The 12,216-nt window shown below is 56.0% G+C and overlaps 4 protein-coding genes across 4 annotated transcripts; 1 reads left to right on the forward strand and 3 right to left on the reverse strand.

Moving 5' to 3' along the window:
* Positions 1-50: 50 nt before the first annotated feature.
* E0L32_005523 (uncharacterized protein) lies at positions 51-496 on the reverse strand (the record flags this gene model as incomplete). The annotated part of the gene is made up of 4 exons (XM_031140054.1): positions 51-101; positions 172-287; positions 380-415; positions 475-496. 4 exons carry the CDS (start codon positions 494-496, stop codon positions 51-53), a joined length of 225 nt encoding a protein of 74 aa, XP_030996038.1.
* A 508-nt stretch (positions 497-1,004) lies between these two features.
* On the forward strand, positions 1,005-3,767 carry E0L32_005524 (uncharacterized protein; the record flags this gene model as incomplete). The annotated part of the gene is made up of 6 exons (XM_031140055.1): positions 1,005-1,218; positions 1,273-1,594; positions 1,664-2,261; positions 2,324-3,031; positions 3,106-3,163; positions 3,280-3,767. The coding sequence occupies 6 exons, from the start codon at positions 1,005-1,007 to the stop codon at positions 3,765-3,767; spliced, it is 2,388 nt and encodes a 795-aa protein (XP_030996039.1).
* Positions 3,768-4,095: 328 nt separating this feature from the next.
* Positions 4,096-8,003, reverse strand: E0L32_005525 (uncharacterized protein; the record flags this gene model as incomplete). The annotated part of the gene is made up of 8 exons (XM_031140056.1): positions 4,096-4,951; positions 5,011-5,112; positions 5,170-5,305; positions 5,763-5,959; positions 6,076-6,258; positions 6,768-7,018; positions 7,100-7,519; positions 7,653-8,003. 8 exons carry the CDS (start codon positions 8,001-8,003, stop codon positions 4,096-4,098), a joined length of 2,496 nt encoding a protein of 831 aa, XP_030996040.1.
* A 1,175-nt stretch (positions 8,004-9,178) lies between these two features.
* On the reverse strand, positions 9,179-9,937 carry E0L32_005526 (uncharacterized protein; the record flags this gene model as incomplete). The annotated part of the gene is made up of 1 exon (XM_031140057.1): positions 9,179-9,937. One exon carries the CDS (start codon positions 9,935-9,937, stop codon positions 9,179-9,181), a length of 759 nt encoding a protein of 252 aa, XP_030996041.1.
* Positions 9,938-12,216: the final 2,279 nt, after the last annotated feature.

Here is a 12,216-nt window from a genome sequence, read left to right on the forward strand (position 1 = left end):
CTCCATGTTCCGTACAACCCAACTCTGTATGTACAAGGATTGCTCCAGCTTTATGCGGCAACCAGATCGCCCCTCCTCTTGGCCCTCAGATCCCACTTGTCCTGTAGGAATGATAGAGTCAGTCGCACGGCTCTGCGCTTGATGTATATGTGCCTTCGATGAAAATCGTACCTGAGTCGAAACGGTAATCCAGTAGAAGATGCTCGGGACGACCGCGACGTAGACAAAGGTGATGCCAGCAGTGCGGCCGGTCCACCTGAAGTACTTGTGGCGGTTGGTAGTCATGTCTGTTTCAACCGTCAAGTCAGATATCTCGTTCCCCTCCTCCCATTCCCGGTACGCTAGCCGTCGTGAATCATATCGGCATCGGTGAACTTACTGCCTAGCCGGACAATCGCCGGATCCAGGGCCATCTCTGTTGCTCCTTGTTAGCGACTGCAATTCATCCTCAATTGAGCAACGCGCTCGACGTACTGAAGTGTTGAAGGCCAGCCATCTTGACGGAGTTCAGCCGGTGGCAGCTGTGTTGGATCTCGTCAAGCAATTGGTCTGAGTGTCTGCTTCAAACGGTGGAACATCATCAGTCTCCGGCGATGTGAGGTTTCGGTATTTCGATGGCGCTTGGGCCACATGGCTCGTGCGCAGTCACGAGATAGGCAGCTTGGTACGGTTTCTGGCCAATGAACTGCACTGTATTTCAGAAGCCGTTAGCGACTAAGAGTCGCTAAACTGAGATAACCTTCCTTACCAAGCGCCACCTGGTGCTGGAAACTTTCGTCAGCTGGCAGGGCCTAATTTCACCCGCACTGTACGTCAACCCTTCTCATTTAGAGTGCAGATAGTGCGACGCGCTTCTCGCAGAAAGCGCGACTCACTATGAGGGGCGTCTAACCTCGTCGAATTCTATGAAGGACAGATGTAGATATGGAAACTCCATGAGCATGACAGATGACACCAACCAGGTTCCGGTATAGAAAGTTTCATACCGGGGGCCTCCTGACACGATGGAGAGCTCTGTTGGGTTGAAGGTCCTCAGCCAGAGCTCATTCCCAGGTCCTGTCTCGAGGGACCTCCTAGCAATAAGTCCTACTATCGACCTGTCCGTTTCTGTCGGCGACGATGGCAGCACACTGTATATCCGGAGGCCTGGCGGTGACTTGGTCTCCAAGCTTACAGAGAGAGGCCGGACGGTACAAGCTCTACGCTGGAAAGCTGATGGTTGGTCCAAGCGAACCCGTTATTCAAGCTCAACCCACTGAATCTTTCGAGCAGGTCAATTTCTAGCCGTGGCATGGAGCGGGGGTGTAGTTCGGTTGATGAGTCTCGAGAACAGCAAAGCTGTACATACTCTCAACGTCAGTGTTGATTCAGACCCGAATATCAAGTACATTGGCTGGGCGAGGAACCTCACAGGCAAACGGGGGTTCGGAAAGTCAAAAGCAGCCGCTGGATCATGGCGGCGATTGCTATCACAACAAGGCTTTGAAAAGGATGAAGAAAAGGAGCTTCTTGACCTGCCGCACGAATTGACCTTCCTCGAGGTGGACACTGCGCTGCCAAAGCTCAGTCCTCTGCCCGTTTCTGGTGGCTCTGGGTAAGTGGTTATTGGTTGATTGGTTTTCAGGGTGACTCTTCCTTGCTTTTGCTAACGCACAGGTTTTAGTGATGACATGTTTGTCTTCTCAACTCGGACATCGCTGGAGTTTGTATTCCAGCCTATGAAGGCCGAGGATGCGGACAAGGTCGACGTCATGATCCTTGGCACGGCCGACGGCGGCATCCAGCTGAGCCTCTATGACACTTTTGTCATTGGCACTTTCGGCTATCCTCCGAGGCGGCAGTCACTGAAAGATCTCCCTGCTGCCATGCGTCTTTATAGCCATGCCTCCCATGGATCCATTTCCACCCACTCACTGTTGCTCACTGAAGCTCAAGCCAAGGGAGACCCAGTAGCGCTACACCTTGTCCCAATCGACCTCCCGTTCATACACTCCTCTCCAGTCAACCTAGCTCTACTAGCATCGAAAACCACAACATTACAAAAGCTTCTCCGTTATGTGAAGCAAACGCAGGTCCACATGGTGGGCGAGTGGCAAGCAGCCAGAGAGCTGCCTGCTAGGTTCATAGCTGGTGTTCAAGAAGAGCTTGAGAAGCTCCCAGGAGGCACAATGACGATCATACAGGCCTTATTCCATACGGTACTGACGGGTCATACTTTCCCAGCCGTCAGGGAGTGGCTTGTTGACACGCTGGCCGAGCGAGTAAGTCTGCATAGAGCTCACGCCTGATCATCCCCAGTCCAATGACTTACACATATTGCCAGGGACACAAACGATGGGACAAAGCCGTCATGTCCGGTCTGGAGAACCTCAGGGGCCTCGTCCACGAGAACATGATCCCGGCCCTAGAGCGCTGCGCCGTCATCCTCAGCCGCCTGCAAGGGCTGGCCAAGTTCCACGAGGACACCGAGGACATCGGCTTCAAGTCGTCCCAGATCACGCGCATCATGGACGTCGTGTCGTGCCTGACCCTGGTCTCGCACAAGATCCTCCTCCTCGTGATGGAGGAGCTGGACCTCTTCACCGTCTTCTCCTCGTGGCTGCGCCTGCAGATCGACAAGCTCGCGAGCCCGAGCCAGTCCGAGGAGCTGTCGGAGAAGGAGGCCACGATGGACTACAGCAAGGTCCTCGCCTACATCGAGGGCCATCTGCAGGTCAGCCCCCTGGGCCTGTTCCTCAACCAGGTGGCCCCCGAGGACTGGAGCCGCGATTGGGAGTACATCGAAGACGGCGTCTCCCTGCTCGAGATGCTCGACAAGCAGCTGCAAAAGTACGAGGAGGGCAGCCCGCACATGAAGGCCTTCCCCCGGCTCGACTTCCTGGTCGACTACCTCGCCACGCGGGCCAGCACCGTCTTCGAGGGCATCGCCGAGACGCAGAAGCGCTGCGTGCGGTTCGGCCAGGGCACGCGGTTGGACATCGGCTCGCCGATCAGCAAGGCGGATATCCGCGTGGTGCCACTACCCAGAGATGTGAGTCCCTTCAAGACTCATTTGTTTCTGTATTCTACTTGAAGAAAGAGCCATGCTGACCTCGATATGTACAGGAGGGCATCGACAGCCTCACCTTCACAGCTCTCGTCCCGCAGACCGAGCCCAGCTACCGTGAGTTCTTCCCCCAACAACAACAAACCCCCCCCCCTCTTACCGCCCTTCTTGATAAACCATCTACCTGTGCCCGTACCACATGCTCACACCTCCCCTGCCTCTCCGCCGCGCAGTCTACATCTTCCGCACGAGCGTGCACATCATCAACGGCATAAGCAGCAGCGTCTGGACCCAGGCCGCGGGCCTGGACCTCGCCGGCGGGCGCATCATCGACGCCAAGTTCCTCGGCGACGAGACCTTGCTCGTCCTGTGGCGGAGCAGCAGCAGCAGCGTGACGGAAGGCGGCCCGCAGGCCGCCGCCGCCGCCGCCGCCGCCGCCGTCAAACTCGTGGCCGTGCCGCTGCAGGACACGCGGCTACCGTACAAGGGGTACATAGAAGGCTCGGCGGTCGAGGCGCCCGTGCCCGTCTCGGTGGCGGACTCGGGCTGGTGGTCTGCGGATGTGCCGGTCGAGAAGGCCGGCGGCTCCTCGGTCCCGAGCGCCATGGAGGTCGTGGGGCCGAGCAGCGCCCGGGGCGAGATGCCGGCCCGGGTATGCCTGCTGGGCAAGGACAGGGTTACCTTCAAGGTGTTTGGGCTTCCCGACAAGCTGGAGGCATGAAGGAGAGATGAAGCTACAGAGAGTGGGGGGGAGGGAGATGGTTTCTTGCATGGAAAGCAAGTTCATGAGTTTATGATATCACAGGGGCTCACTTCAGATGATAAGAAAGAAAGGCTGCTCTAGGACAGTCGGTTTTGAGGAATGAAGACTAATTCAAGTGACATGATCCATTAGCCCTCGAGACAAACCCCGTGTCTTCATCCATGTGTCTGCAGGTCCGGCCCTGCGCGCACAGCACCACTGTAGTATAACAGGTGGTCCTGATCTTCCCCATTGACAACTTTTTTACTCCGTCCGAGGAACGCTCAAACCACAAACCCGGCAAGTCTCAGCTTCTCGGCTTGGTAATCTCAAAGAACTCCGTCAAGCCCTTGACCACGACGTCGACGTTCATGTTGACGAGCGGCATCTTGTCGTACGAGCCCTCCTTCATGATGGCCACCAACGCCAAGTAAGTGTCGACCTCGCGCATCATGATGGGTTTGTTGCCGTCGGCGAGCACAATGGAGCTCTCGGCCCAGTTGCAAGCGACCTGGTCCTCGAGCTTCTGGTGCTGGCCCTCCTCGAGCTTCTCCCGGTAGCCCTCCGGCCGGGACCAGCTCCCGTACACCTCGGTGACGTCGATGATGACGTCGATATAATCTGAGCAGATCTCGTAGGAGGCCATGTCGGCGGGCGCGCTGTCGGTGGCGATATAAATCTTGGACAGGACGTCGAAGAGGTATGCCTTTTCGAACCGACACGTACGGCAGAGCGAGGTGAGCATGGCCTCGAGCTGACCGAGACGGGGGATGAGCTTCTGGATGACCTTGCTAAAGGCCTCGAAGATGCTGTGGTTGTAGATGGAGGTCGGGTGGAAGGTGACGGGGGCGTTCTCGAAACCCTGGTCGGACAACTCATCCTGGATACGGATGGTAATGTCGCGCTGGATGTCGAGCTTGTAGTCGTCTGACAGGCCATCCACCTTGTGGATGAAGACCTCAATGTTGATATTGGGATAGTTGCGCTGCAGATTGATGATCGTGCTGTTGAGCCTGGCGACAGCCTCGAGGTAGTCGTCCTGAGCGTCGATTACCCAGATCAGAGCACCGATCTCGCCAAAGATGGCATCCATGTCGAAATTAGGAGTTTCAAAGTAGTCTATTTGGCCAGGAAAGTCCCAGACTTGGAAGTCCATAAAAGAGCTGCAATGCGTGAGTTTAGCAAGGCCCAAGGACATAGCTAGCAAAGGGACAGGACTCACGCCATCGAGTCCTTCTGTATCCTGGCTGTGGACTCCAAGAAGAGTGTTTCATTAGGTGGGAGCTTGTGGAATACCACGCTTGATATTGATGACTTTCCGCTCCTGGCCAAACAGTCAGCCCGGTGGGTGGAGATTGGATTGTTGGGCGACGAAGCTCACCTTCTCTGGCCCATCAACAATAGACGAGGCTTACCCTTGCCTGGAGGGCCTGGGTGGAGTTCGGGAGGTATGGCACCATCTTTCTTCTGGAGCCGTTGTCGGTTCTGCTCGTAGAGACGTTCGAGGTTTAGCGACGCTGGACTGATATAGTTGACTTTTCCGCGCCGTCCAGCTCCTGCCTCCCCCGGCGGCGAGCCTACACTTGAAGTGCTACACCGCGAGAGTACTCCCGACATGAAGGAGATGGGGCGATAGAATCATATGAGAAGGGGGGGTCTGAGGCTGCCGCATCACTGTAACATCTCGGTGCAAACAGAAATCAGAATCAGGGAAACCCGACAAAGAAATGAGCCCGCATTTGCATCAGAGTGTGGCCCACATGGCAGATGGGAAAGAAAAAGCGGCCACTGGAAGGGGAAGAGGTACAGGGCCAGCTGTCATCTCGATAGTCTTGACCGAATAGATTCTGTCGACTAGACGGGCTGTCTCGAGGCCGATAGGACGGAGTGGCTTGTCTGAGCAAGCTCAGTTCATCTTATGGGTAGCACAAGGAATCCAGGGTGGGCTCAGCCCTCGCGAGTACGAGGACGAACCCAGTCTCTCGGGCCGTATGGCGCATTCGTCGAGATTGGACCAATTGACGTAGCACTTGCTCGTGACAATACAGACCACAGACTCCCAGAAATGGCCAAAGACGATCAACACAACAGTTGGCTCGGAGGATTCGAGCTCACTAAGACCTTGGGCCACTAGCCACAAGTGATCGCTGCAGACTCCACGGCTCTGGAACCTGCCAATAATAGAATGGGCTCGCTTGTTCTGACCGACTCAATCGCACTCGCCAGGTACACAGGCAGTCTTGGGGTACGTTACGCGCCAGAGGGTCAAGGAAATGAGATGGCTCACCTCCATGTTGCATGGGGCCTTGGTTTGCAGCCCTGGGACCTCGATGAGGCGAAGGTCATGCGGAGTCGGCCAACGGTGGAGTCGCGAACAATTGTAATCGCATAGAACTGTCTGTGTCCCGGCAAGAGTCGTGGGGGGAGTTTTGTGAGTGCAATGTGAGTATGGGTGCGCTTGGATTTTGTACTGTGAACCTGTGATCAACTTGATGATTGAACTTCAAAGAGGCTGGAGAGTCAGAAGACGAGAGAGTCTTGGTTGTTGACTGGCCGTGTGGGGCTCCTGATCGATAAGGCATTGGAGCGCCCCCTATCAGATCGCTACCGCCGTGCCTAGGGGGTTCGTTAGCGTGCTAACAGCATCCAAAACAGTGGGAAACAAGGCGGTTTTACAGTGCGCTGGTCAGGTCTCTCAATGTGGAAGCGAGGCTTTATTACAATTCAAAGCGATGCACTCAATGCGCACCTTAATTACCCATATTCACCGATCTTTTTAGGAGATACACAGTCTGCATACACAAACAGTTGTATGTTAATGTCCGGAACAGACTCAGGGAGAAAGAAAACCAGGCAAGGTCATCACTTCACTCAAGCAGCAGCCGCTGAGCCATGCTTCTTCGCTGACGCTACCTATTATCGAGCCCAGCTATTGCTCGCCAGTCCAATCCGCCTCACCGCATCGTTGTAAAGACTGACCAAAAATTCATTCCTCCCTCGAGGGCGGCAGTGGGGGTTGTTGTTGTTTCTGCGCCTTGTGCGTTGACCTCGCAAACAAGTTCGACATGAAGCTCTTCCGTCTCCTCGGCTGCTTCTCGGGCGTCGCTTCGTGCTGCTCCGTGCCTGCTGGCTCGGTGTTGGCCGACCCCGGCCTCGTCGTAGAGGAAGACACGTCTGCCGTGGAAGGCGGTGTGAGCTCGTTTGATAACGGAGACTTGGGAGCCTTGAAGCTACCGAGAGACTTGTTGGAGATGTAGTTAATATGCGCTGTTCTTTCGCTGCTGGCCAGTTCTTGGTTTGGGGACACTAACCTTGACGCTCATCCGCTTCTTCGACTTTGGCGTCGAGACCACGTTCTCCTCCGGTGCCTCCTCGGCCGTCTCGGGCAGCACCCCCCTCGCCAGCTCGTCGAGCTCCCCGGCAACCGTCTTGCCGTCGCACGCGACGCAGTCCTCCGGCGTCGGGATGAACCGCACCAGTCCCCTGGCGGGGACGACGCCCAGGGCCTCCTCCATGTGCTTCTGCAGCAGCACCGCGTTGCGCCTGTTGGTCGCCGGCTGGAGCTCGGCGGGCAGCGCCGAGACGGAGAGGATGTACGCGGGCTCAAAGGTGCCCCCGAAGCACATGCAGGCGCCGTGCTGCAGCGTGACCACGACGGACGTGATGGGCCGCTTGTAGCGCATGCACAGGTGGTACATGAGCTCCGTGATCATGGTGAACTCGTCGTTGACCTAAGTATCCAAGGCGGCAACAGTACGAGTCAGCCCTTCCTCCCATGTATGGGTGGCTCTCGAGTGTATGTGTGTGTGTATATATGTGTGTGTTTATGTGTGTGTGCAGGGGGAGGGAGGGAGAAAGACATACAATCACATTCGTCCTGACCTCGGCAACCACCTTGGCCTCCCGCCGCACGCGGTCCTGCGCCGCCGTGTCGCCGCCGCCGCCGCCCCTCGTCGAGAACGCGTTCTCAAAGTACAGGCTGCGCTGCCTGCCCAGCTCGGGTTTGGACCGGGCCCTGCGGGCTCTGGAGGACGCGGCGGGGTCGCCGGGAGGTGCTCGGTCGATGGGCCGCGTGATCTGACTGCCCTCCACGAGGTGAGGGGAGGATGCTTTCGTCATGTTTGCCTTGCGCTCCGCGAAGGACAGCTGTGCCCGCGCTGCGTTTCTTGAAGTGCCCGCGGCAGGTCCTGTGTTGGACGAGGATGCTGGATCCATGGTCGATGGTCGGGGTGGGCGACGGGATGCTGTGTCGAGTCCCGAGTTGGTCGTAAGTGTTGATGGTGCTTTTGGAAAGTGCCTATTAAGAATGAGATTGGACTTGATCTGCTGTAGCTACAGATACGCGCTCTTAACAGGTAAGGTGTGCTAAGTAGGCATCAGCCAGGGTAGAAAGCTGCCGAGGGAGCTACCATGCCGAGACGTGAATGACAAAAGGTCTGGCGGATTCTCTTGCGTCACAAGTAGAGTGTAGGTAGTTCAGATGAAAGGCTGATAAAAATGAAGAGAACATGAAAGACTTCCAATCTGAGCCGCACCGCATCAATCTTGCCCCTCTGCCTGTCCGTCAGTGAAGTCGTCTCGTAAACATATCAAGGAAGAGAATGCTCACGAGCACAACAGCACCATCACAACAACAAGAATTTAATCAATGGCAGCTTGCATGCTGCTCAGGTAAACAGAGATCGTGGCCGGGCCGATCGGAGCTGATGCCCAGGATTCGATTCTGCAGCGTTTCCCGGCCGCAGTCAATCACCAGCCGCAGCACGGGCAACCCTCCCTGAGTGGTCTGGCTCGTCTCCATAGCAGACGGAGGTGGCCGTTACGACAGCCTCCCCCGTGCGACTCTACTCGTGATGTAATAAGTCGAGAAGCAGGAAGCCGTATGGCCTTGGTGCCCTAGATCCCAAACAAGCCGGCTTGGTGCAGGCACCTGGCCTATGGGAGGTCTTGTGTACCCCGAGGGTGGAACGGGTAGACGAGATTGCGTCGACGCAACTCGCTGCTTTGAGGGCTTCACTGCCCAATCAGCTCGAGAAGAGGATGATGGGGGCTGTCTAAGGAGTGAAGTGGGAGATGGGCTCTTGCACGGTGACCTTGTCATGTATCACCAGTCAGCATCCAGCTATATCGCAGATCACTGCGATGATAATGGTGATGATTTGCCCTGTCTGACTCTAGACCATTGTTCAAGGAGGAAAAGTATCAGTACGATTAACAGATATATAGAAAGTAATCCCAAATAAACATCCTGAACCACAAGCCAATCTCCCCAAGTTGTCAGCGCTCTAGGCACCTCTCCCTACAGTCCACTTCCTCTCTGAGCTCGTCTCTGCTACCGTACACTACAGCCACCTCTTTGATGATCCGAGTTTGTCGCCAGCTTTCCGTCTCTAAGCAGCGACGGGGCTGGGGGTCCTCCTGGCGTTGACATACGCGTTGGTGTACCTCTCGACCTTCATCTGCCAGCCGGCGACGGCCAGGACGGCCGCCTCGACGGGGATGAGCAGGATGGACATGTAGACCCCCGCCCAGGACTCCTTGCACAGCGTGCCAAAGTGCGGGCGCTCGAGCATGGAGACGGCGCGCCACCGGCACGTCCAGCTGAGCAGGGTGTCGACCTCCTCCGAGGCGTTGACCGCGTAGAAGAAGATCATGCCGATCAGGGCGGCGGTCAGGCCGACCAGGGGCGCGGCAAAAGTGAGCGAGGTGTGGACCATGACGTTGTTGCGGAGCTGACAAGCATGGTTGGAAAAATCAGTACTACACAGGATACCACACCCAGCATCATACAGAGAGGCGGATGAGGTGAGAAGACTTACAGTCTGGACCTTGCTGGAGAGCAGAGACACGACATTGGAGATGACGACGATGGCGGCGCCGACGACGAGGGCGACGGTGGGCCGCAGGTTGAAGTTATCAGGCCAGAGAGGCAGGAGGAAGTCCCGGCCAACATGGGTTGAATCGTAGACGGCCAGGGCATCCGCCGAGACGCCCAGGACAGTGATGCCCATCAGCAGAGCAACAACCGTGAGCCCAACCCTGGCACTGTCGATGACGCGAAGGGTCTTCACTTTGGATCGCAGATGCAGGTCTTGCGAATCGACCTCGAAGTCAGAGGCGGATGCCTTCTCGTGGATCTGGCGTGCCATGGTTTCTTCTCGTCGCAGAGGCGAAGGATTTCTTCGAAGAGACAATGATGGATTGGGAAATCTATTCCGTCGGCGCACGAGCCGAGACAGACAGGATAGATATATCAAAGAGGAAAAAGAGTCGTTTCACCAGGAAAACACAACGAGACCCGAAGACGAACAGAGAGAAGGAAAGCAAGGAAATAAAACGAGACGTTTAGGGCAGGACACAACTCTCGCGAGGCGTGATGAGTTGTCCAAGGAGGTGGGAAGAGGTGCAGCAAGAGTATGGGAATCAAAACCTACAAATACCATGTCGATGCTCTTGGTGAGCAAGCGCTTCGAGATGCCGTGCGGTCTCGTAGCCGCCAGCCTCCCCAGACATTTCCATGTCGACGGAGGGGAGCACAGAAGAAGAGCCCAGCTGCCCCAGGCCTTACCCCTCGCAATCTGCATCGCGACCTAAATTTGGGCCTGCCATCTGCCCTTCCGATAGGGTTGACGTGCCGGGCGACACGTCTCAGGCCGCGAGCATCAAATGAGAGTGCAGAAATGCAACTTGGATGTACTGTTGACGCTGTGTGCCATCCACAAACCACGGGTCCTTGCCCATGGGCGACTGTCGTTGGAAGATGGAGGGAGAGCCGGCTCCAGTGCGCTAAGCGAAGACGGGAATAGAGGTCGGTGATGCACCGCTCCTCGGCGGGTAGAGGCGAGTCTCACCCCCAGACACAGGGCGCTGTCTGGTTGGCCAGCGCTCTAAAAACAGCACTCGTGCATGGCAACGGTTGGCTGTCGTTCGCCCTCGACGAACTTCGATTAAGCGCCGAGAAAGTGGTCAAGAGACATGCGACCAAGATTTGATGACATCTGCACGAGGATATTCTCGTCTCCCGCCCGATAATCTTATTTTCGGTCCAGGCAGGTCTGCCACCGCGCTTACCATAAAGAAGGTAACAGACTGATGGAATTGACGAAATGCACCGGTCTATCGAGACTCCTTGCTCAAAAAAGAGCAAAGGATTGAATGACCTTGCTCGCGTTGGACCAAGCTCTCTGCAAATCCCGCCCGGGCTATGCTATTCTTTCTCTCCAACACAGGCAATATACCTATGCAGCCCTCCTCGTGAGGGACTGCTCTTGGCAGCTTCAATATCCAGTCCAGCAGATTCAGTAGGCAGAAATCAGAAATGCAGGCTTGGCTGAGCGGCTTGTCACATCTTGTGCCTTATGAAGTGCTCGTTTGTCGGGCAGCGAGTGGCCGGTTGGAACGAGCACAAGTGCATTCGCGAATGGTCAAGCGACGATGGTGAACCTAATGTTGCGTCAAGGGTCCATAACGCGAACTCTCGCCCCGACGCCATGAAAACGAACCGAATCAAACTATCATAAGAAACCCTGTACCTGGTCGATAATCGGTGGACCAAATGTCGATCATGTGGCGCAAAGCTGTGTGTGTTAGCGTGTGAATGTTCTTGAGATCGAAAACAGATCGTCAATAGCTTCAAAAAGTTAAAAAGCCTGAAGGACAAGGATGTACCCGGAATATAAAGATGTAAGAGCCTCGTTACGCTATGAAGCCACAATCGAGACATGCGATATTGAGAAATACCATGGACAGATCGAACGAGTGCTCACATCGTGCCACATTGCCGTCATCCACAGAGGACCGGCTTACCCTTGAGGTAGGCGGGTGCACAATATCCCTGGGAGCTAGTGTAGGGAGGTAGGGTAGCTACAGTGCGGAGGTTCCTCTCAGGCGCGCATTGATTTACCATGCCTCCCACCGCGAAATGCTATGCTAGCGCTGACAAACCGCCGAGCCAGGGCTATCCAGTGGCGGCAGTCTTGTATTTGGCTGGCTTTATGCGACCGTTTTCTTTGTCACAACTCGTACGATGAGGCGGTTGCGTACGTGCCTCGAATACAGCCCGTCTCTGTGGCTCTGGCCGCCGCGCCAGCACGGCCTCTACCTGGAGGGGGTCTCACCGAGATAGTCAAACCAGATCATCTCAGCTTATAAGCTTTGATACTACTGCCCTGGTCCTTCTCCGCATGTATGTGGCGTTGCAACTGCCGGAGGTCTAGACCAGTCTCTTCGGTGCCACGAGGGAGAGAGATAAGATACCATGATCCTTGAGTAAGGTGAGCCTGCTGTGGCGTAACTTAGTCGCCGACCTGCAGAAACCGGTCGAGGTTGTAGGGGCAGTTCCGCCTCAACTTTGATATTCCTCCGCGGGCTGGCAGTAGTCCGTCGAGTCGCCCGGTAAATCAGCGGTTCTAGCGGCTTCAGGCCGTGT

The sequence above is a fragment of the Thyridium curvatum genome (assembly GCF_004353045.1).
Source record: "Thyridium curvatum strain D216 chromosome Unknown NODE_29_length_410198_cov_82.451705, whole genome shotgun sequence".
NCBI classification, from domain to species: domain Eukaryota; kingdom Fungi; phylum Ascomycota; class Sordariomycetes; order Thyridiales; family Thyridiaceae; genus Thyridium; species Thyridium curvatum.